This window comes from Tachysurus fulvidraco, chromosome 11 (genome assembly GCF_022655615.1).
Source record: "Tachysurus fulvidraco isolate hzauxx_2018 chromosome 11, HZAU_PFXX_2.0, whole genome shotgun sequence".
Taxonomy (NCBI): domain Eukaryota; kingdom Metazoa; phylum Chordata; class Actinopteri; order Siluriformes; family Bagridae; genus Tachysurus; species Tachysurus fulvidraco.
In genome coordinates, this window is record NC_062528.1 from 3,907,302 (window position 1) to 3,935,168 (window position 27,867).

Genomic DNA, 27,867 nt, shown 5'->3' on the forward strand with positions numbered 1-27,867 from the left:
TTCAGTAATGAATCACTGACCCCAGCACTGACCTGAAAGCGAACTTCCTGGTTGTTCTTGTGAACATTCTCCTCACTGATGTGTGCGTCACAGTGTTTCTTCTCATTCTGTGAGCGCTGACGGAGGTAATCGAGTCTCCGTGGCCGACCGAGCTGATTGGACAGCAGTGCCTGCAACTGAGCACGCTCAATCGAGCCCAATAAGATCATCGACTCTGCAGGAAAAAAAAAACATTGATGAGTAAATGATGATCTTCTAACAAAAGTGTGTGTGTGTGTGTGTGTGTGTGTGTGTGTGTGTGTGTGTGTGTGTGTGTGTGTGGACGTACCCGAGGACTCGACCAGTGCAAGTGTTTTGAGTCGCTCGGTGAGCAGGACATCATGCAGGTCTCTATAAGTGCAGTTCAGTGTGATGAACCTCACGTCTCTCACCATGATGTCCTCCACACGAATGTTATACTTCCTGCACAAATAGCACATTTTATACAGATCAGTAAAGAGGAACACTCCTCAGGACACGGTGTGATGAAGACCAGTTACTGCTGTCACCATGAGCTGGTGTTTTTCCTCTTATCCCACAGTAATAAAACAAATTAGTTCTTGTTGTCATGTATGTCACAGGACACACAGGACATGTTATAGAACAAAAATGTATCCGTTTATTCATTTAGTCCTTAAAAGAATTTTAATTAATTAATACATTTCAAATCGTTAGTTATTTAGTGATAGATGAAGTCAAAAATACACCTGTGTGTGAAAATACACCTGTGTCTGTGTGTGTATGTGTTCTGCTGACTTTGTCCCTAAAATTTGCTGTCCATATAAAAAAGTGCTACCATTACACAACACACAAGCTGTTCTCTGTCACACACACACACACACACCTTCTAAATAATAAAGTACTAATATAAAAGTCATGACTGTTTTTCATCCTTCCTCCCTTATAAACCAAAAAAAATCTAATCATCACAGAAACAATCCATCAACACAAGGCTACAACAAAACCATACAAAACCAAACAAAATCTCACACACACACACACACACACACACACACACACTGAGTTGGTCACAAAGTCTATAATTGTTCTCTTGACATGTATAAATAATATCCACAAAACAGTGGTTACAGACTCAACAACTGGAGGACACAGACTGTGTGTGTGTGTGTGTGTGTGTGTGTGTGTGTGTGTGTGTGTGTGTGTGTGTGTGTGTGTGTGTTTCAGTTTCATAAATTTCAACTTTATTACATTCCTTACAGCAGCACTAAACCAGACGCCTACACAAAGCAAAAACTTCACAAACTTGAGAAACTTCTCAGCGTGACACAGCCAGTCATCCCCGTACTGTTAGAGTAAGAAACTAAATTAAAATGTCATTTTAACAAACGAACAATAAATAAATAAATAAATCAGTGACATAAAATAATGTGTCAGAACTTTACTTTATAACATCGAGGTCCTCTCAAACTTTCTACATCAAGTTTATCTAACTGAAGTAACTAGTGAGAGAGAAGTGACTAGAATGAGTCAATTAAATGAATTCATTTAAACAAACTAGCAAAAATAAGTACATTTGTTTTTAGTAATAATACAAATACAGTTATAAAGTAACCCTGAGGTTTCGATTTATTTTAACAACATGGACAACAACAACAATACGATAGCGATAAATAAGTCTGATGCCGCACAACGAAGGCTGTTAACAGTAACTATTAGTTGCTAAGCAACATAAAGAAAAGATCAGAGTACTATATGGACAGTCTATATATATATAATTTAGTCTATATATATTTTGTAGAAAATTGAATCTGATTTAAAGTTTAAAATTAGCACATGATTTAAGTCACATGACCATGAAGTTACACAGACCTAATTCTATATTTTAAATAAAGAAACTAACATTAAAACATTAAAAAGTAAATTACTCGAGTAATTTCATTATAAAGACCAGGACTACATTTACGGCATCTGGCAGACGCCCTTATCCAGAGACACTTACATTTTATCTCCATTTTTTTACAACTAAGCAATTGAGCAGTGTATGCTTGGTGGACCCGAGATTCAAACTCACAACCTTCTGATCAGCAGTCCAACACCTTAAACACTAGTTTAGGGCTAGAACCAGCTGAGTACAAAAATGTTTTTGATTGTTTATATGGATATCCATGTTGAATGTGTAGATGGACGGACAAACAGATACTCACTCGTGGTGTCCCCAGCCGAGCTCTGGAAGGTACGGTAGTTTTTTGATGCGTATGATGGAATCGTAAATTGACGGCTGGAGGCTCTGAGCCACGGCGTTGGCTAATATGACAGCGATCATTATAGGGAGGATGTGACTGATCTGTCCAGTCAACTCGAACACGATCACCGCCGTCGACACGGTGTGCGTTACTGCTCCGGATAAGGCCGCCGCACCTACACACACACACACACACACACACACACACACCTTTAAATTTACAAGCTGCCAAAGCTATCAGTAATATTCACAGAATTCTTATAGGAGTGAAACATGTCATTACACCAACATAACATTGTTTTTATTTCTATGTGAATTTCTATAATATGCAATAGGCATAATATCATATCACAAAAAAAGGGCTTTTTACTGTGATGCGTTTATAATAATGACACATTGTACAGAGATTTGTAAGTGAAAAGCTGATCAAATATTATTCTTAATAATAATAAAAAGGCATTTTGTTTTGTATATACTGTATATTATATTATGTCTCTATTCATTTTATATATTTGCATTTTATTACTCTTGGCTGCTGTAACAGTGAAATTTCCCCATTGTGGGATGAATAAAGATATATCTTGTCTTAATAATAAACAATAATACTAATAATGATAATAATAATAATAATAATAATAATAATATAGTAAGGTCATGATATTGTTTTACGGCAACATTAATGATATTTCTGGTATAAAGATAAAAATACGATTGGTTTTACAGCAAATGTGTGTAAAGTTAAGGATACCGTGAGTTTTACATTAAAGTGTACTGAACTTCGGACAAAAGTAAGATCCTTTAATAAATAATCTATGATAACTTTTACATTTCGGGTGTTCCACAGATGCCCTTATCCAGAGCGAGTTACAGTTTTACCTCATGGTATACAACTGAGCAATTGAGGGTTAAGGGCCTTGCTCAGGGGCCCAGCAGTGGCAGCTTGTTGGACCTGGGATTCAAACTCACAACCTACCGTTTGTAGTCCAACACCTTGGTCACTAGGCTACTACATCCCCTAACCCCATACTCTCACTGATTGTTTCATGGTTCATTGTAGCATTCCCCTGAATCACATTTCTGTGTGTTTTATCATAACTATAAACCACTGAGTTTATAATTAGTGATTATAACTACTACTCAGCTACTGAATTTATTATTACAACTGTAACTTCATCCATCGCACCCATCGTCTCCTCCTCACTACCAGAGGGCGCCCTCACGCAAGTTTGAACATTTCCCGTTTCCAGACTTGAATAACAAACTCACGCCCTGTAGAACTTTGGGAAGTATTCACAGTTTACCTGCGTATCCAAGCAGGCGTCATTTTATCGTGTTTCCGCTGTTTGATGTTAGCTTTGGATTTGTTTGCCACACTGACCGTTAATTCTGGTTCTCGAACTCTAGCCGTTTCCTGTTACTCTTTTTGCCCCATGTTTGATTGTATTCTCATGTTTCTAATAAAACTCTGCATATGGATTCTACTTCTCCTGCTTCAGTCTCTGAATCAGTCGCAGTAGACAGTTATTTCTATTCATCATCTCTCAAATTAGAGAACCTTTGAGAGAGGAAGCCCCCCCTCCCCCCTTTTCTACCGCTCGAGAGAGGAAGCAAGAAGGGAAATATAAATATTGTAAAATAAATAAATAAATAAATAAATAAATAAATAAAAACAAAAAAAAAACTGCATATGGACAAAATCTGCAGGAGAGCAACACTGAGGAAAGATCTTTTTTTTTGCAGCTGCAAATCTGACTGATCAAAGACACACACACACACACACACACACACACACACACACACACACACACACACACACACACACACACACACACACACACGGAGTAAACACGGAGATGCTAATGGATTTTCAGCAGGAGTCAGAGATGAAAAGCTCTCATCAGTGAAAATGTGGGTGTCTAAGAAACATGTTGAGCGAGTTTTCAACATCAGCAAGAACACACACTCACACACACTCACACACACTCACACACTCACACACTCACACACTCACACACTCACACACTCACACACTCACACACTCACACTCGTTTTTCCACATGCTTGACTTTTACAGGCTTTCTAGACCAAATGCCTCCACAAGTGTGTAACCTTGTTATGTGTGTGTGTTTGTGTGTGTGAGACAGAGAGAGAGAGAGAGAGAGAGAGTATGTGGGTGTGTGTGTGAGTGTGTATATCTTACCAACTACAGCATATCCTCCTGGTACAATGGAATACACAACCCCGTCTGAATGAATACCTTCAGGAAACCAAGCAGCCATGCTCTCACCTACTAACCGGCCGAAAGCAGCACCTGATACACACACACACACACACACACACACACACACACACACAAAAGTTATGTCAAATAACTTAACTACTTTGAGGGATGACAGTACATTTTGTAGTTTATATAATGGAGTATGTCATTCCCTCTCTCTCTCCCTCACACACCCACACACACATTGCCTTTCCATACATACCGATGACAAAGACAGGCATGAAAGCTCCACAAGGTACTGGAATAGTGGTGGCCAAAGCAGACATCCAAAACTATAGGGAGAGAGAGGGAGAGGGAGAGAGAGAGAGAGAGAGAGAGAGAGAGAGATTGAAAAGTAAAACAATACAAAATCTCTTAGTCTTATCCATTACCTTATCCATCCTTTTCTCTATCCTTTCATGCAACAATACATTCTCCCAACAATCCATCCATCCATCCCTTCTTCTACATGTTTTCCCTTTTTCTAAAAAAAAAAAAAATTATATCATTGTATGTAATTTAAATAAATATATACACACACACGGGGCAAAGAGAGTAACAGGAAACGGTCACACACACACGTCCGTCGTATATACACACACACACACACACACACACACACACACACACACACACACACACACACACACACACACACACACACACACAGATTTTAGGAACCAACAGTGAGTTAGTATAAAAGAAAAAACAGACAAATTACTCTGAACATCACACACACACACACACACACACACACACACACACACACACACACACACACACACACACACACACACACACACACACACAATGTTAAAAGGTCCCACTTCCTTCACAGGACACACAGGGCACTGGTCCCCATGGTGACACTGACGACATCACTTCCTGAGCTATGAAAGGTTTTGCCAGGTTCGGTACAGGTTGCCAAGGTGACAAACGCAGGTACCAGCAGATATAAGCACAAGCACCCCCTCAGAGCATGCACGTACACGCGCGCACACACACACACACACATTTTGTGGAGTATCTTTTCTGATTGTTGTGGCCAAAATGCTCTAATTTGCTGTTAGTTTTTTTGTGCTCTTTTGCCAAAAACTACTTGAATTGATCTCCTCCTGGTTCTTCATCAGTTCTCCATCATCTTCCCATCTTGTCCCACTGTTATTGTCTGACCACATCCACCTGAAGAGGTGATCTCCTCTTCATTCTTCATGTATTTCCTTCCAATCCTCGCTTCAGCTCCACCAGCTCCTCCTTATCTCCATTTCTCATCCCTCTTCCTCCCCACCTCCTCCTCATCAATCCTTATTTATTGCTTTTCTGTGCAACACTTTCACCATTACCTCAGTCGCTTCTCCTACAACATTTTCCAATCATTTTTATCATCTCACCATCTTAAAGTGAAAGTGAAGTAACATACAGATAAGTACGGTGACCCATACTCAGAATTTGTTCTCTGCATTTAACCCGTCCAAAGTGCAAACACACAGCAGTGAACACACACACACACACACACACACACACACACACACACACACACACACACACACACACACACACACACACACACACACACACACACACACACACCCCATTAACACACACCCGGACCCATTTATGCTGTGGCGCCCGGGGAGCAGTTCGGGGTTTGGTGCCTTGCTCAAAAGGCACCACAGTCGTGGCCGGACCAAGACTCAAACCCACAACCTTGGGGTTAGGAGTCAGACTCTCTAACCATTAGGCCACGATTAATCTTCATCATCTTGATCATCATCTTCATCATCTCTCCACCATCTTCATATCTTTACCTTAGCATTGATTTTTACCCATCTTGCCACCATCTCCACTTGATCATCTCCCCACCCAGTGGCCATCATCTTATCTTTTAAGCACCAGCTCCTCTCCTTGACCTCATTACTCCACCATCTGTTGCTTCTCATGCACATATCTCCACCAAAAGTACTTCGAATGTCCTCCATCAAGTCTGCATCACTTCCTAAAACGTTGACTCGGCAGGTCTTAAACATCAACCCAGGATCTAACTCACATCACCTCCTTATCTAAAATCCAACTCATCATCTTCTTCCCATTAGATCATCATCTTCTCCCAATAATCTTTACATTTTTAGCATCTCTCCTACATCTTCTCACCATCATCACCTTACCATCACCTACTCTTCTTTATCTCCATCACTAACATCATCCTTCCTACTCATTTTATGGATATCATGAGTCTATATGGATCTCATGGCTGATGGAGAAGATGATAAAGTGGTGGAGAACATGTTGAGTGTTCATACCTTCATCACGATGAAGATGACGAGTGTGATGAAGACGTTGGCCTGTGGATGTTTCCAGGCAGCGGCATGACCGTCGTACTCAAACTCCTCTGCGATGCCCTGTTTCGCCCATGTGCGGTTGTCCAGCAACGTCACTAGAGACTCCTTTTGGGTCAGCTAGAAATTGGCAAACAGGAAACGGTTCAAGTAAACAGGAAGTGAGGTCATTTAATTGCCCCAGGTGGAGAAGAATAGATTCTTCACACATTCTACCATCTCATTTATTAATAGTGTATGCGAATTCGTCCTAGTGTCCTTGTGTGTGTGTCTTAGTCATCGCCTAAGATGCAGTCACTTTATTGAGTGTTTTATTGGCACAGACAAAAGACTGTCTGAGTCATTCGCTCATTAAAGAGAAAGACAAGTGAGAAAGGCAGACAAAACGAAAGAGAAAACAATGTGAGAAACAGACTATAAAAATAAAAGAGATGCTGTTCGCACACGTGTGTGTGTGTGTAGCACTGACTCACATACACACACAGAGGCCAACACAGAATCACATAACATCCCTCTATCTCTTTTTCTCTCTCTCTATCTCTCTCCTCTGTGGTGACTCATCTCTCGCCCTCTTCCTCTCAGTTTTTTTCTTTTCCTTTGCTTTCTCCCTCTTCTCCTGCTTAATCACTCGGTGTTGTGTAACATACAGAGGTGCAGTGTATGAGGTGTGTAGTGTACGAGTGCTCAGTGTAGTCTCGATTAGCACTAGGAGACCTAGTGAACAAGGTTTATATGGATTGAGAACACATCCATCATTGGTTTATGGCTGAATACGTGTAAAACATAGGACCTGCGATGCGCACATATCAGCATGTGTATCAGTGTGTCTACATGTGAGAAATTGTGTGTTCATATGGATGAGTGTGTGTGTGTTTTACCTGGCCTGCCATGAACTGCCCAAATCCAGGAGGAAACGTCAATGTGGAGATCAGCAGTGTGACAAGGGCAGGATATAGAAGGCGCCTAGACACACACACACACACAAACACCTTCCTTTAGTGAAATAAAGCTCTCCAGGGTTGTGTTTCATTTCAGTGGCAATTATATTAGTCATCAAACTCCCCCCCACACACACACAAACACAAACTCCCACACAAAAACACACACAAGAACTCCCACACACAAACACACACACTCACTTCTTCATGAGGAACTTGTTGATCACCTTCTGCTTCCTAATGAACTGGACGATGAGTCTGTTCAGGTAAACGAACAGAGCGCCGCCAAAGCCGCTTGCTATCCTGTACACACACACACACACACACACACACACACGTCTCAGTGTTTTAACCTTGTCTGCATCTATTCTATACAGAACCTCCATTACACTCTCAAAGTAAAACGCTAAAACTTCAGTTCCATGGCCACATGTTAATGATCTCATGAATATTTATCATCACCGGGGCAAACAGCTCATGAATAATGAATAGGCAATATCGCAGAGCTCATTATAGAAGCCAACAGTGAGCGAGAGCCAGAGTGAGTGTGTGAGTATGTGTGTGTGTGTGTGTGTGTGTGTGTGTGTGTTACAGAGTAGATTCGCTCAGTCAGTTAAACACAATTAGCATTTACAGCAGACCGAGTGTGCATTTACTGTCACATACAATTAAACTGAACGGACGTCACACAACTCCTTCTACAAAGCCGTGGTGTCTACAGATGGTTGGAAGAGTTCATACAGCACTGCATTACATCGCAAGTAAACATATAATTCTGGCAAAACTTGTATAAAAGGAGGCCTCTGATGAATTAATGATGATTTAGGATTTAAAAAAAAACATGTCTCGAGCAAAACAGTAGTGGAAATGTTGGAGTGAATGGACGCATTTAATATCGGCGTTAGTCATGAAGAAAACTAAGAACAGTTAACGTGATGATGAATTTACTGTGCTGGATGAAACATACGACGACACATATGACTATTTACACACTATTTACAGAACCATACTGCACCTGGACACTTTAAGGACAATCTTCAAATACCATACACAGTTATGTATATGTACATTTATGCATATGTATATACATTATTTCTTCATCTATATTTTCATATATTTAAATAGTTTTCTTATATAGTTTATACTTTTTATTATTTTACTCTTATTTTTATTTGTTGCTTTTTTTTATACTTATATAAAAAATATATACTTTTTTTTTCTTATACCGGACAATTTGATTTGATTTGATTTGACAATGTGAGCATGAGAGTGTGTAATTAAAGTAAATATAAAACACGGACATTAATCCCAACCTTTCAATTTAAAATGTATAATTAATTTAAAAATGTATAATATAATTTTTAAATTCTTGGTAGTTAATTCGTACTTTATCATCTTTTGCAATAGCACACGAGGGGAAAAGATTTTTCCTAGAAGGTAACATTTCTTTTTTCCCTTAAGACTGCTGTGTCATTGACGGCGGTATTTATTTCTGTTGCCACTTTCAAGTCAAAAATAAAATTATTGCAAAAAAAGTGATGCTGAAATAAAGGAAAAGTATTTATCACGTGACCTCCTGCAGTTAAACCTGATTAATGTTTAAACTAAACGAACTGAGGAATCTGGATAAACTCGGCCCTGAATTTAAACAAACTCTAAATCCGGTTCTGGATGTTGGACGTTTTAATTAGAAGTGTCAGAAAATAAAAAAAAAAAATCACCTCGTTAATCATGACGATATAAGTGACTTAAAGATAATGAACTTTCCTGGAAAAACAGAGTTGTGTGGTAGCGAAGTCGTCTTTATTTTCCAAGCATTTTAAAAGTGCTTCTGTTGATCTAATTCAGTGTAATGGGGTCTTTAAGACAGACAAATATGGATTTTAATGAAAAAAACTGAGAGAATGATAAATGAAAAGCGGAAAGTAAACGAGTCTGGGAGAGAAGGTGGTCCTGCACTGTGTGTGTGTGTGTGTGTGTGTGTGTGTGTGTGTGTGTGTGTGTGTGTGTGTGTGTGTTTGTGTGAAGCAGAGTTTCTGATTGGTTGGCTGTGACATCACTGACAGCATTTTGAATACAAATTCTGGAATGTTCCATTAGTGTATTAGAAAAAAGAAAAAAAAAAAAGAGTAAACTTTAAAAAGACTTTATTTTTTTTAAATAATATATATATTAAATATTAATAACAGCTTCTGGCATTCTCAAAGAAATGAGCAGATTTAATACGTTCATTCTCAAAATTTTGCGGAGATTATTAGTCAATGATTTGACACGAGGTCTAAAAGGAAACTTCGACTGATCGGTGTGTCTGTGTTTCTCTACGTTTTTCTGCAGGTTATTCAGCACTTACTTGTCTTAGGCATATTCATGTTGAGAAAGAATTAAACACGTGGATCGTGTGGACGAGAGAATGAGGACGTTTTATTTTACTGTGTAGTTTAGTGTTTAGTTGTTGCTGTGATTGATCACTGAACTCACCCAATAACAGCAAACGCCGGCAGTTCCTGGAGGTCGAAAGGAAAGTCGAGGCGGAATCGAGTCTTAAAGAGAGCAGTTATGGTCTCTGCACACACACACACACACACACACACGTGTTATAATGCTGAATCACATATGTTCATAAAAGTGAACACGCACATGCACACACACACACACACACACACACACACACCTTCATCTCGGTTCCACACAGCCAGTACTCTGAAGATGAAGGCACTGAAGGTAGCAGCAAAGAACCCACGCCAGTAGTTTCTCACAGCAAAGAATGTGGAGGTGACCTCAATGCTGAAGAGCACACCTACACACATACACACACACACACACACACACACACACACACACACACACACACACACACACACACACACACACCTGTCGTCACAAACACAATGGAACAGGTACAAAAAACCTAGGTGTTGGTGTGTTTTTTTACTCACCTCCGATTGGGGCAGCAAAGCAGCAACCGACACCGACAGCACATGCAGCAGCCAACATTTCTATGTTCCGTGATTCGTTCTGTTTAACAGTGTCACACACACACACACACACACACACACACACACACACACACACTTGAAAATGTGCTTGGATTTAGTGCATAGTAACTGCATGCACACAAACAATAAAACACACACACACACACACACACACACACACACACACACACACACACACACACAACTTCCAGATTTTGGTTGTGAGCCAAACTTCCTGTTTATTGAAGTGAAGTCGTTTTATCACGTCGGTTCCTTCACATTTCTGCAGCAAACCTTTAAAACGATCGGCGACGATCCGAATGCACAGCTCATTCCTGATATACATACGTTCTGTTCTAAAATTATACACACTATATAATATACATACATATATGAGCTACACACAACCGAATGAGGTGCGTTATGGGAAATAACTCTAGTCTCTTACCTTAATACCAATCAAGTTCGGGTCCTTAGAAAGCAGTGAACAACGGAGATACAGATAAGTGAACACGTGCACGCGCACACACACACACACACACACACACACACACACACACACACACACACACACACAGAAACACACACACACCAATCTACACACCAAAGGCAGCGTAAAGAATTTGTGGAGGTGAGACAGAGAGAAACCAAACCAAACAGCGTCTGTTCTTATCGTTTCTTTCTTCAGCCCTGGTTTCTCTCTCTCCCAAAAATAAATAAATAAATAGATAGATAGATAAAAAAATTATAAAAAATGCTAAAAAATAATAAAAAAAAATGCAGCCATGCTCAAAAAACCCAAACAAAGAAAAAACCTACATACAGTTTTTAACAGTTCCACCAAACTCACCTTATTTTCACCTTCAGGAATGAAATATCAAAATATAAATATATTACTAACTAGAAATAACTATAGATCAGTTAAACACACAACTAAACAGTCAACGTTCAAAATAAAATATAGATTTTTTTTAATTGTTCGATCATTTTAAGACATTTTAAATACAATAACGTCAACACGAGTGTTTAGTTAATTAAACATAATATATATATAAATATAAAAATATGTAACAAATCTACTGCTTTAATTGACATTTAATATTGTTATTAATTCTAAATATTTAATGATTAATTATTATTAATAGTAAGGGTTTTTTCTTGATTGGTTTTGTTTGACTTCATTTATTTCATTCTTATTAATTATTATTTTAAATTTGTATTTTTTTTTTATTTGAATATGTTAAATTTGGTAAAATGAAGCTTTAGTGTTCTATTTCTGTAAACCGATTTTTGTTTGTAATTGGTTTGTAATTACCTCGTAAATTCCCCCGAAGAGTGACATAAACTTGCAAAGAAGTGCAGCACACAGACTGGCAATGTGCACAAATGGACCCTGGGGGAATAAGCCACACACACACACACACACACACACACACACACACACACACACACACACACACACACACAGTTAATTCCAGATAATTAGCTGAAATGATTTGAAGAAAAATAAACAAACATAAAAAGTGAAATAAGAAAAGCTTTATAATTGGATTCTAGAGAGCTAGAACTTGTACAGAAAAATTAATATTGCAAAACACATCCTCGCTACACACCATCGCTACACACATCTCTGTAAAATGTAAGAGGAAACCTCACATGCTGCTTATGATTAATAATTCATAAAGGAAGTTGTACACTTTGATATACTTGTTGGACTTCATTTAATGCATACTTTATTCCTGTGTGACTGTGTGTGTGTGTGTGTGTGTGTGTGTGTGTGTGTGTGTGTGTGTGTGTGTGTGAGTGAGTGAGTGAGTGAGAGTGAGAGAGAGAGAGAGAGAGAGACAGTCCTCAAAAAGTACAACACCATGCGAGAGAGTGAGAAAGAATTTTATATGCATGTGTCCTCACAAGTTGCCAGAAGTATATTAACACCATAAAGCCTCATGAAAACATGAATACAGTACGTGTGTGTGTGTGTGTGTGTGTGTGTGTGTGAGAGTGTGTGTGTTTGTGTATATACCTCCTTGCCTAGAGGCATCCCACTACCCAATGCGCATGTTAGGCCAATGACTTTGGCTACAAAGGTTTTGAGAGTGAGGTACTCCTTTAACACCACACCTCTCAGAATGGTCTTCATCTCAGGGATACCAGATCCTGACAGATACACAACAATTACATTTTAATGTACATCTGAAACATTTAGGAAAAGTTTATGAATCATCCTGTGTGTGTGTGTGTGTGTGTGTGTGTGTGTGTGTGTGTGTGTGTGTGTGTCTTGTGAAGTCTTTACAGATGTATTTTAAAAACAGTCATCAAGACCCCCTGAATTGCATCAATACCAGGACATGTGTGGAAAAATATAAAATTCGCATGTGAATAAAGTGTGTTGTTGTTGTTGTTGTTGTTGTTGTTGTGTGTATTAGGGATATGATCATATACAGTATTCACATTTTTTGCCAGATTTTGTTCTCAGTTATCGACTCTTCATAAACCAGCCTCCAGAAAGCATAAAATCCCTTTTGGTTCAGACATACAAGCCCTCGACATGGTTTTATTCCTTCACGCTGAGTTCGTTATGAATAATTCATGGGGTCCAGAGTTTTTTTTTCCCGATAGACTCGATTTCCAACAGCGAATTTCAGTTGAAAGTAATAAAATGTTGAGTTGGCTCATTTCACACTTATACTGGATGTCATTCGATTGAATTGGCGTAACATTCGTTGTGAGTGCTCTCTGTCACAATGAGCATCAGTGACCATGAACTGATCACACACAATTCACAGAAAAGGAAATTCTAATAAATGGAAATGAATTCAACTAATTTTATATAAAAGAATTAAAAAAAAAAAAAGAACTGTGAGTCCTATTTCAGAACCTCATCTGCAATATCTATCTATCTATCTATCTATCTATCTATCTATCTATCTATAGAAGTGTGCCAATATTTTGGGATCTATCTATCCATTTGTCTGTTCATCCATCTCACTAAACAAGTGTGTAATTTGTTTGGGATCTGTCCGTGTGTGTCCGTCGGTCTCTGTCCGTGTGTGTCCGTCGGTCTCTGTCCGTGTGTGTCCGTCGGTCTCTGTCCGTGTGTGTCCGTCGGTCTCTGTCTGTCTGCCGGTCTCCGTCTGTCTCTGTCTGTCTGCCGGTCTCCGTCTGTCTCTGTCTGTCTGCCGGTCTCCGTCTGTCTCTGTCTGTCTGCCGGTCTCCGTCTGTCTCTGTCTGTCTGCCGGTCTCCGTCTGTCTCTGTCTGTCTGCCGGTCTCCGTCTGTCTCTGTCTGTCTGCCGGTCTCCGTCTGTCTGTCTGTCTGCCGGTCTCCGTCTGTCTGTCTGTCTGCCGGTCTCCGTCTGTCTGTCTGTCTGCCGGTCTCCGTCTGTCTGTCTGTCTGCCGGTCTCCGTCTGTCTGTCTGTCTGCCGGTCTCCGTCTGTCTGTCTGTCTGCCGGTCTCCGTCTGTCTGTCTGTCTGCCGGTCTCCGTCTGTCTGTCTGTCTGCCGGTCTCCGTCTGTCTGTCTGTCTGCCGGTCTCCGTCTGTCTGTCTGTCTGCCGGTCTCCGTCTGTCTGTCTGTCTGCCGGTCTCCGTCTGTCTGTCTGTCTGCCGGTCTCCGTCTGTCTGTCTGTCTGCCGGTCTCCGTCTGTCTGTCTGTCTGCCGGTCTCCGTCTGTCTGTCTGTCTGCCGGTCTCCGTCTGTCTGTCTGTCTGCCGGTCTCTGTCTGTCTGTCGGTCTGCCGGTCTCTGTCTGTCTGTCGGTCTCTCGGTCTCTGGGTCTCTGTCGGTCTCTGGGTCTCTGTCGGTCTGTCTAACAATAAATTGACTCTTATTGTTTAAGTGTGCTAGACAACCAGTTGCTACAACCACCATGTTTAATGCTCTTCATACTTGCTCTTTAATGGTTTAAATGTAACTTTAACAACTAAAACTTTAACAATCTTCTGAGCGTGTGCACCTGAAACATCTTGACGTCTAGAACCAGTCCGACTCTGAACATTTTTGGGAAAGTATTTGGTAAAAACAAATATTTATTTTGGATAAATTCTAGTTAAAATGTGATAGGGTCCTTTCGAGAACGTTTATGGATTAATAGCGTGTCTAACGTCCAACTTAAAGCCGATGGAACATTAAGCTGTTGTTGTAAAGCAATTTCAATGGCAATGCTGAACATTTCACGTTGGCACATGATTACACGAGGTTCGAGGTTCGAGGTTTAAACACATCGTCATGACATTATTTTTCCTCATTAATATTCATGATGGAAGATTGTGGACTAAAAAGCCCTGACAGTAGAGTAACCTGAGCACACTGGACGGTCCGGTCTCTGATCAAACCCTCTTCATCAGGCTGCCACTCCAGCAGTCACAGTTTGCACTCTTTTTTTACTTTTTACTCTGCTTTAATCTAATAATAATAATAGTCACACTCACACCCTCAAGAGAGAAACCCGTAACCTCGAACGGAAATGGAGAAAAACTAAATTAGAGGTGTTTAGAATTGCGTATAAGGACAGTATGTCCAGCTATAGACAGGCTCTAAAAGCTGCTAGGGCTGAGCACCTGAGCAAACTCATAGAAAATAACCAGAACAATCCCAGGTTTTTATTTAGCACAGTGGCTAGTTTAACAAAAAATCAGAAATCTGAACACACTATTCCATCACATTTCAGTAGTGAGGACTTTATGAGATTCTTCACTGATAAAATCGAAAGTATCAGGAATAAAATAGGTGACGCCCAACATATGAGAGCAACCAGTGACACAATCTCACCTAAGGCTTTACACAGCTTTACAAGTACAGGACAGGAAGAGTTAGATAAACTTATTACTACAGCTAAATCAACAACATGTTCACTAGACCCCATCCCAACTAAATTACTGAAAGAAGTGTTACATAAAGCTGGTGAGCCTCTTCTTAATATCATTAACTCCTCGTTATCTTTAGGTTACGTCCCGAAGTCTTTTAAGTTGGCAGTTATTAGGCCACTCATCAAAAAACCTAACTTAGACCCTAATGAACTATCAAATTACAGACCTATCTCACACCTCCCGTTTATGTCTAAAATACTTGAAAAGGTTGTGTCTGTTCAACTGAGCTCCTTCTTACAGGAGAGCAACATCCTTGAAGAGTTTCAGTCAGGTTTCAGGCCCCATCATAGCACAGAAACTGCACTTGTTAAAGTTACAAACGACTTGTTCTTAGCTTCGGACCAAGACTGTATGTCACTATTAGTTCTACTTGACCTTAGTGCTGCATTCGACACTATAGATCACAACATTCTTCTAGATCGCTTACAATATTACACAGGTATTCATGGTCAGGCTTTAAGCTGGTTTAGATCCTATCTGTCTGACCGATACCATTTTGTAGAATTAAATGGTGAATCCTCCAGTTTACTACCAGTTAATTATGGGGTCCCTCAAGGATCAGTTCTAGGACCTCTGCTTTTCTCTATATACATGCTTCCATTAGGGAACATTATTAGAAGACATGGGATTAGTTTCCATTGTTATGCTGATGACACACAGTTATATATCTCATCAAAACCAGATGAAATAGCCACAGTGTCCAAATTAACTCGGTGCCTTAGAGAGATAAAAGACTGGATGAGCTGCAACTTTCTATTGTTAAACTCCGATAAGACTGAAATACTACTCATAGGTCCAAAAACCAGTGCACATAAACTCTCACAACTTAACTCCCATTTAGAGGGATGTACTGTTACTAGTAGCTTGACAGTGAAAGACCTCGGTGTTATACTAGACAGTAACTTGTCTTTTAAAAATCATATCGCCCATACTACCAAAACAGCCTTCTTCCACCTTAGAAACATTGCCAAGCTGAGAAACATCCTGTCTGTATCTGATGCTGAGAAGCTAGTTCATGCGTTCATGACCTCTAGACTGGACTATTGTAATGCATTACTAGGTGGTTGTCCTGCATCTTTAATAAATAGGTTACAGTTAGTCCAAAATGCAGCTGCCAGAGTTCTCACTAGGACAAGAAAGTATGACCATATAACCCCAATTTTATCATCTCTACACTGGCTACCTGTTAGGTATAGAATTGACTACAAACTGCTGCTACTTACGTACAAGGCTCTTAATGGTTTAGCTCCCATGTATCTAACTAGTCTGCTAACACGTTACAATCCTTCACGCTCTCTGAGATCACAAAACTCAGGGCTTTTGGTAGTTCCCAGAATATCTAAGTCTACTAAAGGTGGTAGAGCATTTTCTTATTTAGCTCCCAAACTTTGGAATAGTCTTCCTGATAGTGTTCGGGGCTCAGACACACTTTCCCAGTTTAAATGTAGATTAAAAACTCATCTCTTCAGTCAGGCGTACACATAATACATCCCATAATATCATGCACCAGTACATCAGACCAGCACATTTTATGAACGGCAGATATGTTAATCCCTTTCCACTGCTTTTCTCTTTGTACCCATCCCGAGGCATCCAGACACTGGACCAGCTCCCATCGTCCTCTGTGGGACGAAGCCTTTGGACATCCACTGAGCCGAGGCCGACTCTAAGAATCCTGAGACATCTCCAGTTAGACTCTGTGGTACTCAGAAGATCAGAAGTCCTTAAACCTCACACCAATACACCATTTGTTTGACTGTATATTACAATCACACCCCAGTGTCACCCATATGAGGATGGGTTCCCCCTTGAGTCCGGTTCCTCTCAAGGTTTCTTCCTTTACCAATTTAAGGGAGTTTTTCCTTGCCACTGCTGCCTGAGTCATCTCAGACTTGCTCATAGGGGAATAAATACATGCACACTGAACTATATACATCTAATAATAATCTAGAATTTTTATTCTGTTAATTCTTATTTCTTTTATTATTCGTTATTTCCTTTATCATTAATTATGTCTACCTTCTGCTTTATGTTTATGTTCTGTAAAGCTGCTTTGAGACAATGTCTATTGTAAAAAGCGCTATACAAATAAACTTGAATTGAATTGAATTGAATTGAATTAATCCACTGAACAATTAAAAATCCATCTGCGAGGTCCGTCTGATCCCAACAGTCAACTCCTTATCCAGGAAAAAAAATTGCATTTACACGCCCCATCTTAGCTCTCATAAATACAGAAATCTGAATCGGACTGAACATTTTGCTCAGATTTATTATTATAATTTTACTTAATAAATGATGTACAGAAGTATAATAAATAGAATCATGACCTTAAAAACATCTGTATATGATCTTTAATATTAATATATTGTTTTTTTATTAGGTTTTCTTTTTTAAACATATGAATTTATATCTGAAAAACAAAAGGAAATGACTAAATATATGTCCTGTGTAGTTAATGCAGCTGATACAAAAGTGCGAAAAATCTATTTCTGTCCATATTAATAAAATATAAATAAATGTGGAAGTTATATTAATGTATTATATAAAACAGTTAGAAAGAATAGCAAAGAAGCAAAATTATTACTCTTGTAGTTGTGCTTCAGTGTGCGTGTGTGTGTGTGTGTGTGTGTGTGTGTGTGTGTGTGTGTGTGTGTGTGTGTGTTTTACCAGCAGCCTGTGGTGCTACGATGTGTGTGAATCCGGCAGAGAAACTGATGAGGACTACAGGGTATGTGATCCACGCCAAGTACTGCAGGACCATGTTACTGTCCAAACCACCATACATCCACTTCTGAGCTGGAGAGATCACACACACACACACACACACACACACAAGGTCATCACCGACATTCTGGAGACACACATACAGAACAAATCTGTTGAAAAGTATATTTAACCAGCATCTCATTAAAATTATTAGCATTATACATCATTATTATAAACATGTTAATGAGCCAGTGCCAGTAGGGGTGTGGCGTGGTCCAGAGTCTGCTGTGGACAGAGAGAAGGCAGGTTGAACTGGCAGGTAAGGTGTGATGACTCTCACCTGTGTCTTATTAGAGTTCAGGTAACATTCTTCCACTCTCCTTAACCTCACACACTGGAGTTCTACAGACATACTCTTATTGTAGAAAGGAAATTTCTCCTAATCTATGAATAATGTTGTTGTTGTCCTACCGCTGTACCCTGTTCAGGTTCACCACAGCAAATAATCTGATCTGCAGATATTTTGATTTTGGTACAGATTTTATGCCGGAATCCCTTCCTGTCTCAACCTTCTTATTGTATCCAGAATTGGGACCGGTACTAAGGGTTAACCGCTTAGTGGCTGGGTTGGTTCCCTGGCCATAAATCAAACCCGAGCTGTGACGGTGAAAGGACAGGATTGTGCGGCTCAATCACCAGGGACTAATATGATAATTATAAAGAAAAAATAAGAATCATTTCTAATAACAGTGAGATACTTTTCTCATAAGTTGTTTTATAATTACAATGCGAGATGTTTTTATAATAACTAAATATGTCTTTGTACCGAGATGCTTACTCATTAATAATAATAATTAGTAATACAGAGATGTGTTTAACAACATGTTTTTGTCTCGCTCACACACACGCGCACACTCACACTCACCTTGTAGGCAGATGGCAATGCAGAAGTCCATGACAAAGCTGACGAGAGCCATGACGAGTCCAAGCAAGATAAGGAAGATCCAATCCTCCCCCACACGTGAGATCAGGAACTTCTGACAGTGAACTGTACAAACTACACACACAAAATACATTACCCATAATGCACTGCTGGATGACCAGCCTGACTTCCTGTTTCAGCAAGACATTATCAGACTCAAAGCTTTACGGTAGTGATGGGTATTGCTTAATATTCAAATGAACATACTTGATTGACAGCCCTCGGTCTGAGACTTGTGACATGACCTTCACTCGCTAGGTTAGCCTTAGCTTTTATAGCATTTACTGGGCTAGCGTTCATTTGTTTCTTTTGGCTGTCGTTAGGTTAGGGTTCATTTCTGTTAGCTCTTGTTTGCTAATTTAGGTTTAACAGACTAATTTAACTTTGACTCACAAGGTTACCTTTCATTTACCATGTTGTCTTTTTTCTTGTTTTTGTTATTTATGTTAACTTTCACTGGCTAGTTTAGATTTTTCTTGGATGCTGTTTTCACCCACTAATGTTAAATGATTAATGTGACATTTTAGCTTTTGCTCGCTAGGTGAGTTTTAGCATTCAACCGGATTAGCTGAAATACTTAGTAAACAACCCGGAAGCAGCAGAAAAGCTCCTGTAGTGCTGCAGGTTGTGTTTAATTTAGCGTCACGCTAATTGTAAACAAGCTCACAGACATTATCCCTTTAACAGGTAAGAAGTAAACAGGAGTTTTAGAAACTACCAACAATGCCCTGGTGCACTGACAGCACCTGGTTTTCTGAACTTCACAGTGACTCAGCATTTTTTTTCTCTTTCATGCTAAATATCAGTTTATCAGTTCTGATGTTTGGCACAGTGTCTGATGCTAATGCACTTACTCACATCACTGCCAAGAGGCCAGAGTGAGCGATGAGGATTTATACTGAAACAATATTATTGGTGATTTACGTGGCTAGCATTAAACATTGCTATTTTAACATTGACTGTAAAAGGACGTTGCTGTTTTACAGTTAGCATAAACTCTTACTTCATAAACTTCTGTAATGAGGGGAAACAAACAAGCATGTGATGATTGGTGTGAATTAATGTGATGGATAAATCACTTTCATGCTAAAATAATAACAGTGAATACACAATAAATAAAATGCTTCCAACAAGATTTGCAAAGTTTAGTTGTCTGTTGGGAAGTATTTGGTGAATACACTAACAAAACATATTACAACTTGATCTGATATTTATTGGCTGATCACAAGCCCCGCCCACCATTAGGTTAGTTACTGTTGCCATGTTTGTCAAGTCTTTGTAAAGAAAGAGTTAATGCAATTTTAAGTTTTTTAGAAAACTTGTGTAAAAATTCTCTCTCACACACACAAAAACACACCCACACACACACACCGAGTGTTTGAGTGCTGATTACGATCCCAAATGTCTGGAAATTAAACTAAAACGTGACACAGACATACCGTTAAACACATTTTCCACATGACTGGTGTTATTGCGCTCTCCTTCTGCACGCCTACCAACAAGCTGTGTTCTCCCAGGCCCTTCTGTCTCCTGTCACCTGGTGTGTGTGTGTGTGTGTGTGTGTGTGTGTGTGTGTGCGCCAAAAAAATAGTTAAAAAATGTCTAATAGTTGTAAATCAACTGGCACAAAAATGTAAGAGCTTAAGACTTATTACTTATTTCCCTGAACACATCAGACTCCGCCCCCTTTAAGAACTTTATTTTACACTCTTTCAAATGAACTCCTACAAATTTACTATAATTTCTATTTCATAATGTAATTTATTTAATGGCTGACGATGACCTGTGAAATAATTTCCCTCTATAATAAACATGTACATGAGACTTAACAGCTGTCTTTCTTTTTCTTTCGTTCTTCAGAGTATAGAAGTGCAGAAGTTTTGTATAATAATCAAATTAGGTTTTATATATTTACACGCTGTCTGTTAGCATCTGTGCACCGAGTCGCCTTTGTTATCGGAGCAAAATTCTTCTGTTGTTTTTCTTCCTCCGTGTTCTTTCCATCATCTCCCTTCACAAGATGCTGTCTGTAACCACGGCAACCTCAACAAGCCCTAATTGGTGAATCACAGCACACTGGTGCTGACAGGATGAAGGGACGAGGAGAGAGAGAGAGAGAGATAGAGAGAGACTGTACCTGAAGTTCTGCTTCTCATCTCTCACTGTTCTTTCAACTTGATATGCATGTTTCAGTATTTGAGCTGCTAAACCAGACTTTACAACATTCACTCCATCCACACTCCAACTCTCAATCTTACCTATTACCATAAAATTAGCTAAACAGGTGTGTGTGTGTGTGTGTGTGTGTGTGTGTGTGTGTGTGTGTGTGTGTGTTTGTTTGTCGGGCACTGCAGTCTTCTCTTCATCCATATATTCTGCTCACACACAATACAACAAAGGTGTTGAATACCTTAGACAGACACACACACACACACACAAAATACAATAAGGTATTGAATACCTTACACACACACACACACACACAGCTTCTGCCTTTGAAATGTCTGCCTGACTTTTTTTCTTCTGCTGGGATTAGAGTACCTACTTTTTCTTCTCGGGTCATAGTGACGTACAACCATTTATGGAGGATGTACACCTGATGCCTCAGACTCCCTCATCCTGCAATCTGTGGGACCTTCAGCTGTTAATTGTAAATTGCTCCTCCTACAGAGGAACGTGGCTTGTGGAGATCCACTTTAGCTGCCTGGTTTCTGTAAAGCTTTTCCTGTTTACAGTCACACATTAACTTCCAATTTATTCCTAAATTTGACAATCAGCAGAACATCTGAGCCTCTGAGATCATAAATAAGGGTTAGATTCTGTAAAAGAGTTCAATTTATTCTTTTTTTTTTCCATCAAACTACATCTTTTTTTCTTTTTACTAATCCTCCCATCATGACTTTGTTCACTCATTTGATACAATCACTCCCTCTCTAAACACACACACACACACACACACGGTGTAGTTGTTTAATTGATGAGCTTATTAATAGAAAGTGTTTTAATTATTCATTCACATTAATGAGTAGAACACCTGAAAGAATTCAACTTTAATCGAAAACATCATTATCACAGGGGAGAGAGAGAGAGAGAGAGAGAGAGAGAGAGAGAGAGAGAGAGAGAGAGAGAGAAAACAAAGAATAGAGAAAAAGAAAAACACAAATAAAATGTAAAAAGGAAAGAGTGTCACATGAAAAAAAATACACAACGAAAGGTAAATAAAATAAATAAATGATAATAATAAGATAAGGATATTAAGATAAGAGAATGTCAGGTGTCTCTTTTTCTCATAATTTAAATATTTTTACACTTTCATTTATCCTTTTGATTAGTTTTCTTTTACTTTCTTTCTTCTTTATTTTTACTTCCTCGGGTGACAGAGGAGAAATGGAGAGAGATGCGACTATGCATTCGATAACCTGTAACCATGGCAACCTGTGACAGCTCCTGCTAACAGCACAACTGTTACTGTGTGTGTGTGCGCGTGTGTGTGTGTAAGAGAGAAAGGAAGAGAGAGAGAGAGAGAGAGAGAGAGAGAGAGAGAGAGTGAAAGAGAGAAAGGAAGAGAGAGTGAGAGAGAGTGAAAGAGAGAGAGGGGAAAAGAGAGAGAGAGAGAGAGAGAGAGAGAGAGTGAAAGAGAGAAAGGAAGAGAGAGAGGGAAAGAGAGAGAGAGGGGAAGAGAGAGAGAGAGAGAGAGAGAGAGAGAGAGAGAGGGAGGAGAGAGAAAGAGAGGAGAGAGAGAGACTCGTACAACATACTTGACATATAGAAGAATCAAAATCATTTAAAAAATAAATAATTAATCAGTGATTGTTCAGAGAAGTGCACGTCTGCCCCCTGGTGAGTGCGCGCGCACACACACACACACACACACACACACAAAAATTAATAAATAAATAAATAAACAAAAATTCTATTTGAAATTGATAGTTTTCATATTCAAAGACTTGAAAAAAGATTAATCAGATTAATCAGAAAAAGATTTTGACCACAAGGTGGCAACAAACAAACAAAAAATTAAAACAAACAAACAAACAAACAAACAAACAAACAAATAAATAAACAGGACAAAGGAGATTTAACATTTAACAATAATCTGAATTCTGTTGAAATATAAAATGGTAAACGTGACAACTGTGCACTCAGAATTGACTGAGTTTGACTGAGAAGAATTAAGTACATTTAAGTGGCAAACATTCTGGGATTTAAATGAACCCATTTCTGAGATGCAAAAACAAAAAAATTACTTACTTTAAAATGACTTTTTTAACTTATCAAAACTAAGGCATACATTAAAATAAATAATAGTACAAAAATATTACCTTTAAGTCCTGCAACTTAACTTTCAAAACTAAAATATTCAAAATCTACAGATCGGCCATAACATAAGCCTTTACTGTCTAATTTGGAATGATTTGTGGTATTTAAGATGCAGAACCATGGACAGGAACTTGGAACTAGAGTCCATGCATGGTTTCACACCGAGTACTTTAAGCATATATAAGCATGGACGACGCGCTGTTGTGGTATGCCAGCTCGATCTTGTAATGGACACACGCCATGGCGTTTTCTTTACTTTTTGATTTGAAAATGATCCCAAACCTTGGACATTTTCTGTCGTTTTCTCCTGTTTGTTTCTTCTCTTTGCCATTATTATCACACCCTTCCATTTGCAGCCCGCACTAGCACACGCCCGCAAATCAAAAGACCGCTAACTCCTTCCGCTCCTTCCGCTTTGACGTAAGCGCGTTGTCACACACACACACACACACACACACACACACACACACACACACACAGTAAACGCAAAGAACGTGACGTGAGCTTTAGAATAAATTAAAAGAGGCTTCGAGGCAGAGGAATTTGCCTTGATTAATTTTTGTAATCGAGTTACTTGAGGAATCTTTTCCGCCCTAACTAAGATACATCTGTAATATAAAAAAACAAACCTGATACAGTACAGTAACATTTGTTTGAAATATAAAACCTGCAAAAATATGAAAAAGTAGCTGACTTTTCCTCTTATTTACAATTTCCTCGCTCGCTCTGGCGCTCATTTTGCTGCTTATCAGTCAAACTTGCTTCGCAACCTCCGTTTTCTTCCGACGAAGGATAAAAAATATCGAACGTTTTAATCAAGCACATTTTTTATCGTTATCCTTCACGTGTCTATCGCGATACATATCGTTATCGTTTTATTGCCCAGCCCTAAGAGGTAGTGTGTAAGTGTTATTTGGAATAAGACATGATGTGTGTATTGAACTCACTCCTGCACTTGGCACAGCGGCTCTTGTCGTACTCGAGGAGCTCGAGAGATCGGCTTCTCTCAGTCACCAGACGTCTGAACGCTGCCTCCTCCCTCAAACGCGCTGCTTCTTCTTTTGCATACACACCCAGGTCCTGTGTGTAGCGACCATACATCTAAAACCAGGGGAAAGAGATATAGTTACACTCCAGCAGGTGAATATTTGGGGGAAATCTGTGAGCAGCATTGTGTGTGGTGTGTGTGTGTGTGTGTGTGTGTGTGAGATAAATACAATTAAAAGATCAACATAAAAAAAAACATGGTTCAAATGAAATGAACTGCATGCCTAAAGGTTCGTAACCTAAAAGCTGTACATCTTTAAGCAGCTAATGTAAATGTAACCTCACTACACATGTAGCTACATGTAGTGAAGATGTGCAGGGTGCCAAAACTTGCAACTAGTATACCATAGGCTATACGATATCAAATAAAAAGCTGCCCAGTGTGGTGTGTGAGTGTCTCTGTGTGGATACAAGTGAAGAACTTTAAGTGACACACACACACACGGAAAAGGGTTGATTTCCGAAAGTCCACAGATGACTCCCAATTCCTGTAGGCAATCTCCATTTATCTGTGTAATTACAATTGTGTGTGTGTGTGTGTGTGTGTGTATTGTCTTTTCTGCTGACTGAGTGTGTGGGTGTTTTTCTAGCCTTAATGCTCACACAAAGCACGGCGCTGTGGGCCAAGTGAGCAAAGGTCAAGGGGCATTTATGAAAAACTCCATCTCTCACACACACACACACTGTAAATCTATTCACTATATAAGCGTTGAAACAGGATACAGACCAAAACGGAGTACCTCAGATGTTTCTGGATCAACATGGGCAAAGCTTAAAGTGAGATTTCATCTCATGTAAAGATGACATCACAAGGCTTTCTTCACACCTCTAGTATTTGATATAAATGTTGTGCGAGCAAGCGTTATGATGACACGGCACTATCATGAGAAATTATTAAACCTTTCCACTAAGATTTTATTTTACCTCAGAAAATATTAGATTTGACACAACATGCAGAAGTACCCTGATATAAATATTCACACCAAAAGCAGTAAAATTTAACAAAACCGTCAATTCAAAATCACACACAAAGTCGGTTTTCTTAATGATTTAAAATATTAATAATCCTCAGCTTAATTAAGCTAGCTGCTTTACTTAATCTAAAAGTTACGCTTATGCTAGATAACACTCAAGCAAATTTGAAATATCAGACATGACATTAGCCAAGGTGCGTTTAGAATAACTCAATAAATTCAGTCACAGAATAAGAAAATTATTTTGCTTCTCAAACACAGATGTTTTAATGCGCAACTAGCAAGGGCTAGCTCATGGGCTAGTCAACAAATTAAACTTGAGCAAAAGTAACTATTTTAGAAAAGTGTAATTTAGTGTACATTGATGTTGTTGTCAAGATGACGTGTTGAAGCTCTGGGTTTGATTAATGGAAGCAACGGAGACTTTAGGGCAGTGAACCCCGACTCGGGCGATTGCTAACTGCTAGCGTGGGTGCTAATCAACAGACAGAAGCTAGCCGATTAATCTTTCGGAGCAACAGCAGCAGCTTGCAGGTGAAAGTGATTCCAACTCGGAAAACAACGGAAAAAAATAAGCCTGTAATGAGATTCTCAAAGACAGGAAGACAGATGGAGTGAACTAAAAAAGCAGGAATAAACAAGTGCGTGACGTTTTTTTTGGCATTTGGAACGTTCGGTTTGGCTTATAAATAGCCGCAAAGCCACATCAAGGATGTTATTAATGAAAAAAAAGAAAGACGGTTTGTAAACAAGTTTCACACAAACCAAGGTCTGAATATGGAATTTACAAAATGTCATGAAACTAGCAAACGTAGGAAGGAAAAAAAGAAAAGCGGGAAAGCCATAATTATGGGGAGCAGACTGAGAAAACAGCTGCCAGATGAAAGAATGATGGATGGATGGATGGAGAGATGAGATTTCAAATCTTTATTAATGAAGCTAACGTTATAATTTACAGAAAAAGATTTGGGCTAGAAATCAAACTAAATTCCCTGACTGTAGGGAAAAGCCAAAACATGAAATAAAATCACTGATTCATTTTTTATAATAACGTTCAGAACAAACATGTAAGGAGTTAATCCTTGTTTACTGAGAAAGAAAAAAATAACCATTCGATCATCGTCATGCCAAAAAAATAAATAAATAAAAGTGTCATCAAAATATGCTGAACAATTTATTTAAAAAATATTTTGGGCAAAAAAATCTAAAGATTGCTAAAACTATTAACCATTTCAACATAATAACCAATAACCATTTCAACATAAAAGCGCTCAAATCATTCAATGCTTTAAAAAAATTAAAATCAATTTTGACTCTAGCTTTCACTAGAGCCCTGAAAACACACACAGAGAGAGAGAGAGAGAGAGAGAGAGAGAGAGAGAGAGAGAGAGAGAGAGAGAGAGAGAGAGAGAGAGAGAGAGAGCGAGCAACAACAAAAAAAAAACATCACCCAATGGAGAACACAAACACAAAGTTAAATGCATCTGGGCCCTAAATCGACTGTACACTGTAGCTGAATACCTGAGCACAGTGACTGAACACCAACACACTGCACACATCGACCATAGCGACGGGACGCTATAAGAGGTCATGGCTCCCTCCCAAAGTGTAAATAATTTAATCATATATGTGAAATATATTTAAAAAAAATTCAATTAGCCCACCCCCAGTTCTCCCTCCTGCCCAGCACCGACAAACTGCCCATCCTGCTGGGGGAAATGAGAGAGAGCTGCATTTTAGCAGGACAGAATGTATCTGTGTGTCACAACCTAAGGGTCAGTGAGTAACACACCCAAAGGGTCCATGGTGTTTGTTACGATCCCATGACTATTATTGTATTACTATGACATATATATATATATATATATATATGTCATAGTAATACAATAATACACACACACAATATATACACACACACAATATATATACACACACACACACACTAATTGCTATGTTCCTATGTCCTCTTATGTTCTAAATAATATTTCTATTAATAAGTTCTTTTCTTTGCCGTAATGCTTTGCCAATACTGTACATGTATATGGTCATGTTCATAAAGCTTGTTGCAATTGAAAGAGAGAGAGAGAGAGAGAGAGAGAGAGAGAGAGAGAGAGAGAGAGAGAGAGAGAACAAAGGGCAAGAGAGGTGGCAGAGTGAGAGACTGAACAAAATAAAGAGGGCAAGGGAGAGGGAGATAAAGAGAGAGAGATAAATAGAGGG

General features: G+C 39.1%; 1 protein-coding gene across 3 annotated transcripts in view; it reads right to left on the reverse strand.

Moving 5' to 3' along the window:
- The window catches only part of LOC113637854 (chloride channel protein 2-like), a 59,120-nt gene that overhangs the window by 12,208 nt on the left and 19,045 nt on the right, over nucleotides 1-27,867 (reverse strand). For 2 of the 3 annotated variants that reach the window (XM_027138763.2, XM_047820534.1), the window contains exons 2-17: nucleotides 24,574-24,727; nucleotides 19,250-19,381; nucleotides 18,286-18,414; nucleotides 12,775-12,908; nucleotides 12,067-12,144; nucleotides 10,713-10,791; nucleotides 10,448-10,573; nucleotides 10,255-10,339; nucleotides 7,978-8,079; nucleotides 7,717-7,801; nucleotides 6,803-6,958; nucleotides 4,726-4,795; nucleotides 4,443-4,553; nucleotides 2,205-2,418; nucleotides 329-462; nucleotides 33-214 (exon numbers count right to left, since the gene is read on the reverse strand). In XM_027138763.2, coding sequence (XP_026994564.2) covers nucleotides 33-214; nucleotides 329-462; nucleotides 2,205-2,418; nucleotides 4,443-4,553; nucleotides 4,726-4,795; nucleotides 6,803-6,958; nucleotides 7,717-7,801; nucleotides 7,978-8,079; nucleotides 10,255-10,339; nucleotides 10,448-10,573; nucleotides 10,713-10,791; nucleotides 12,067-12,144; nucleotides 12,775-12,908; nucleotides 18,286-18,414; nucleotides 19,250-19,381; nucleotides 24,574-24,727 — 1,971 coding nt within the window. Of the gene's footprint in view, nucleotides 1-32; nucleotides 215-328; nucleotides 463-2,204; nucleotides 2,419-4,442; nucleotides 4,554-4,725; nucleotides 4,796-6,802; nucleotides 6,959-7,716; nucleotides 7,802-7,977; nucleotides 8,080-10,254; nucleotides 10,340-10,447; nucleotides 10,574-10,712; nucleotides 10,792-12,066; nucleotides 12,145-12,774; nucleotides 12,909-18,285; nucleotides 18,415-19,249; nucleotides 19,382-20,745; nucleotides 20,846-24,573; nucleotides 24,728-27,867 lie in introns of those variants that run through there. The other variant, XM_047820535.1, reaches the window with a different exon arrangement.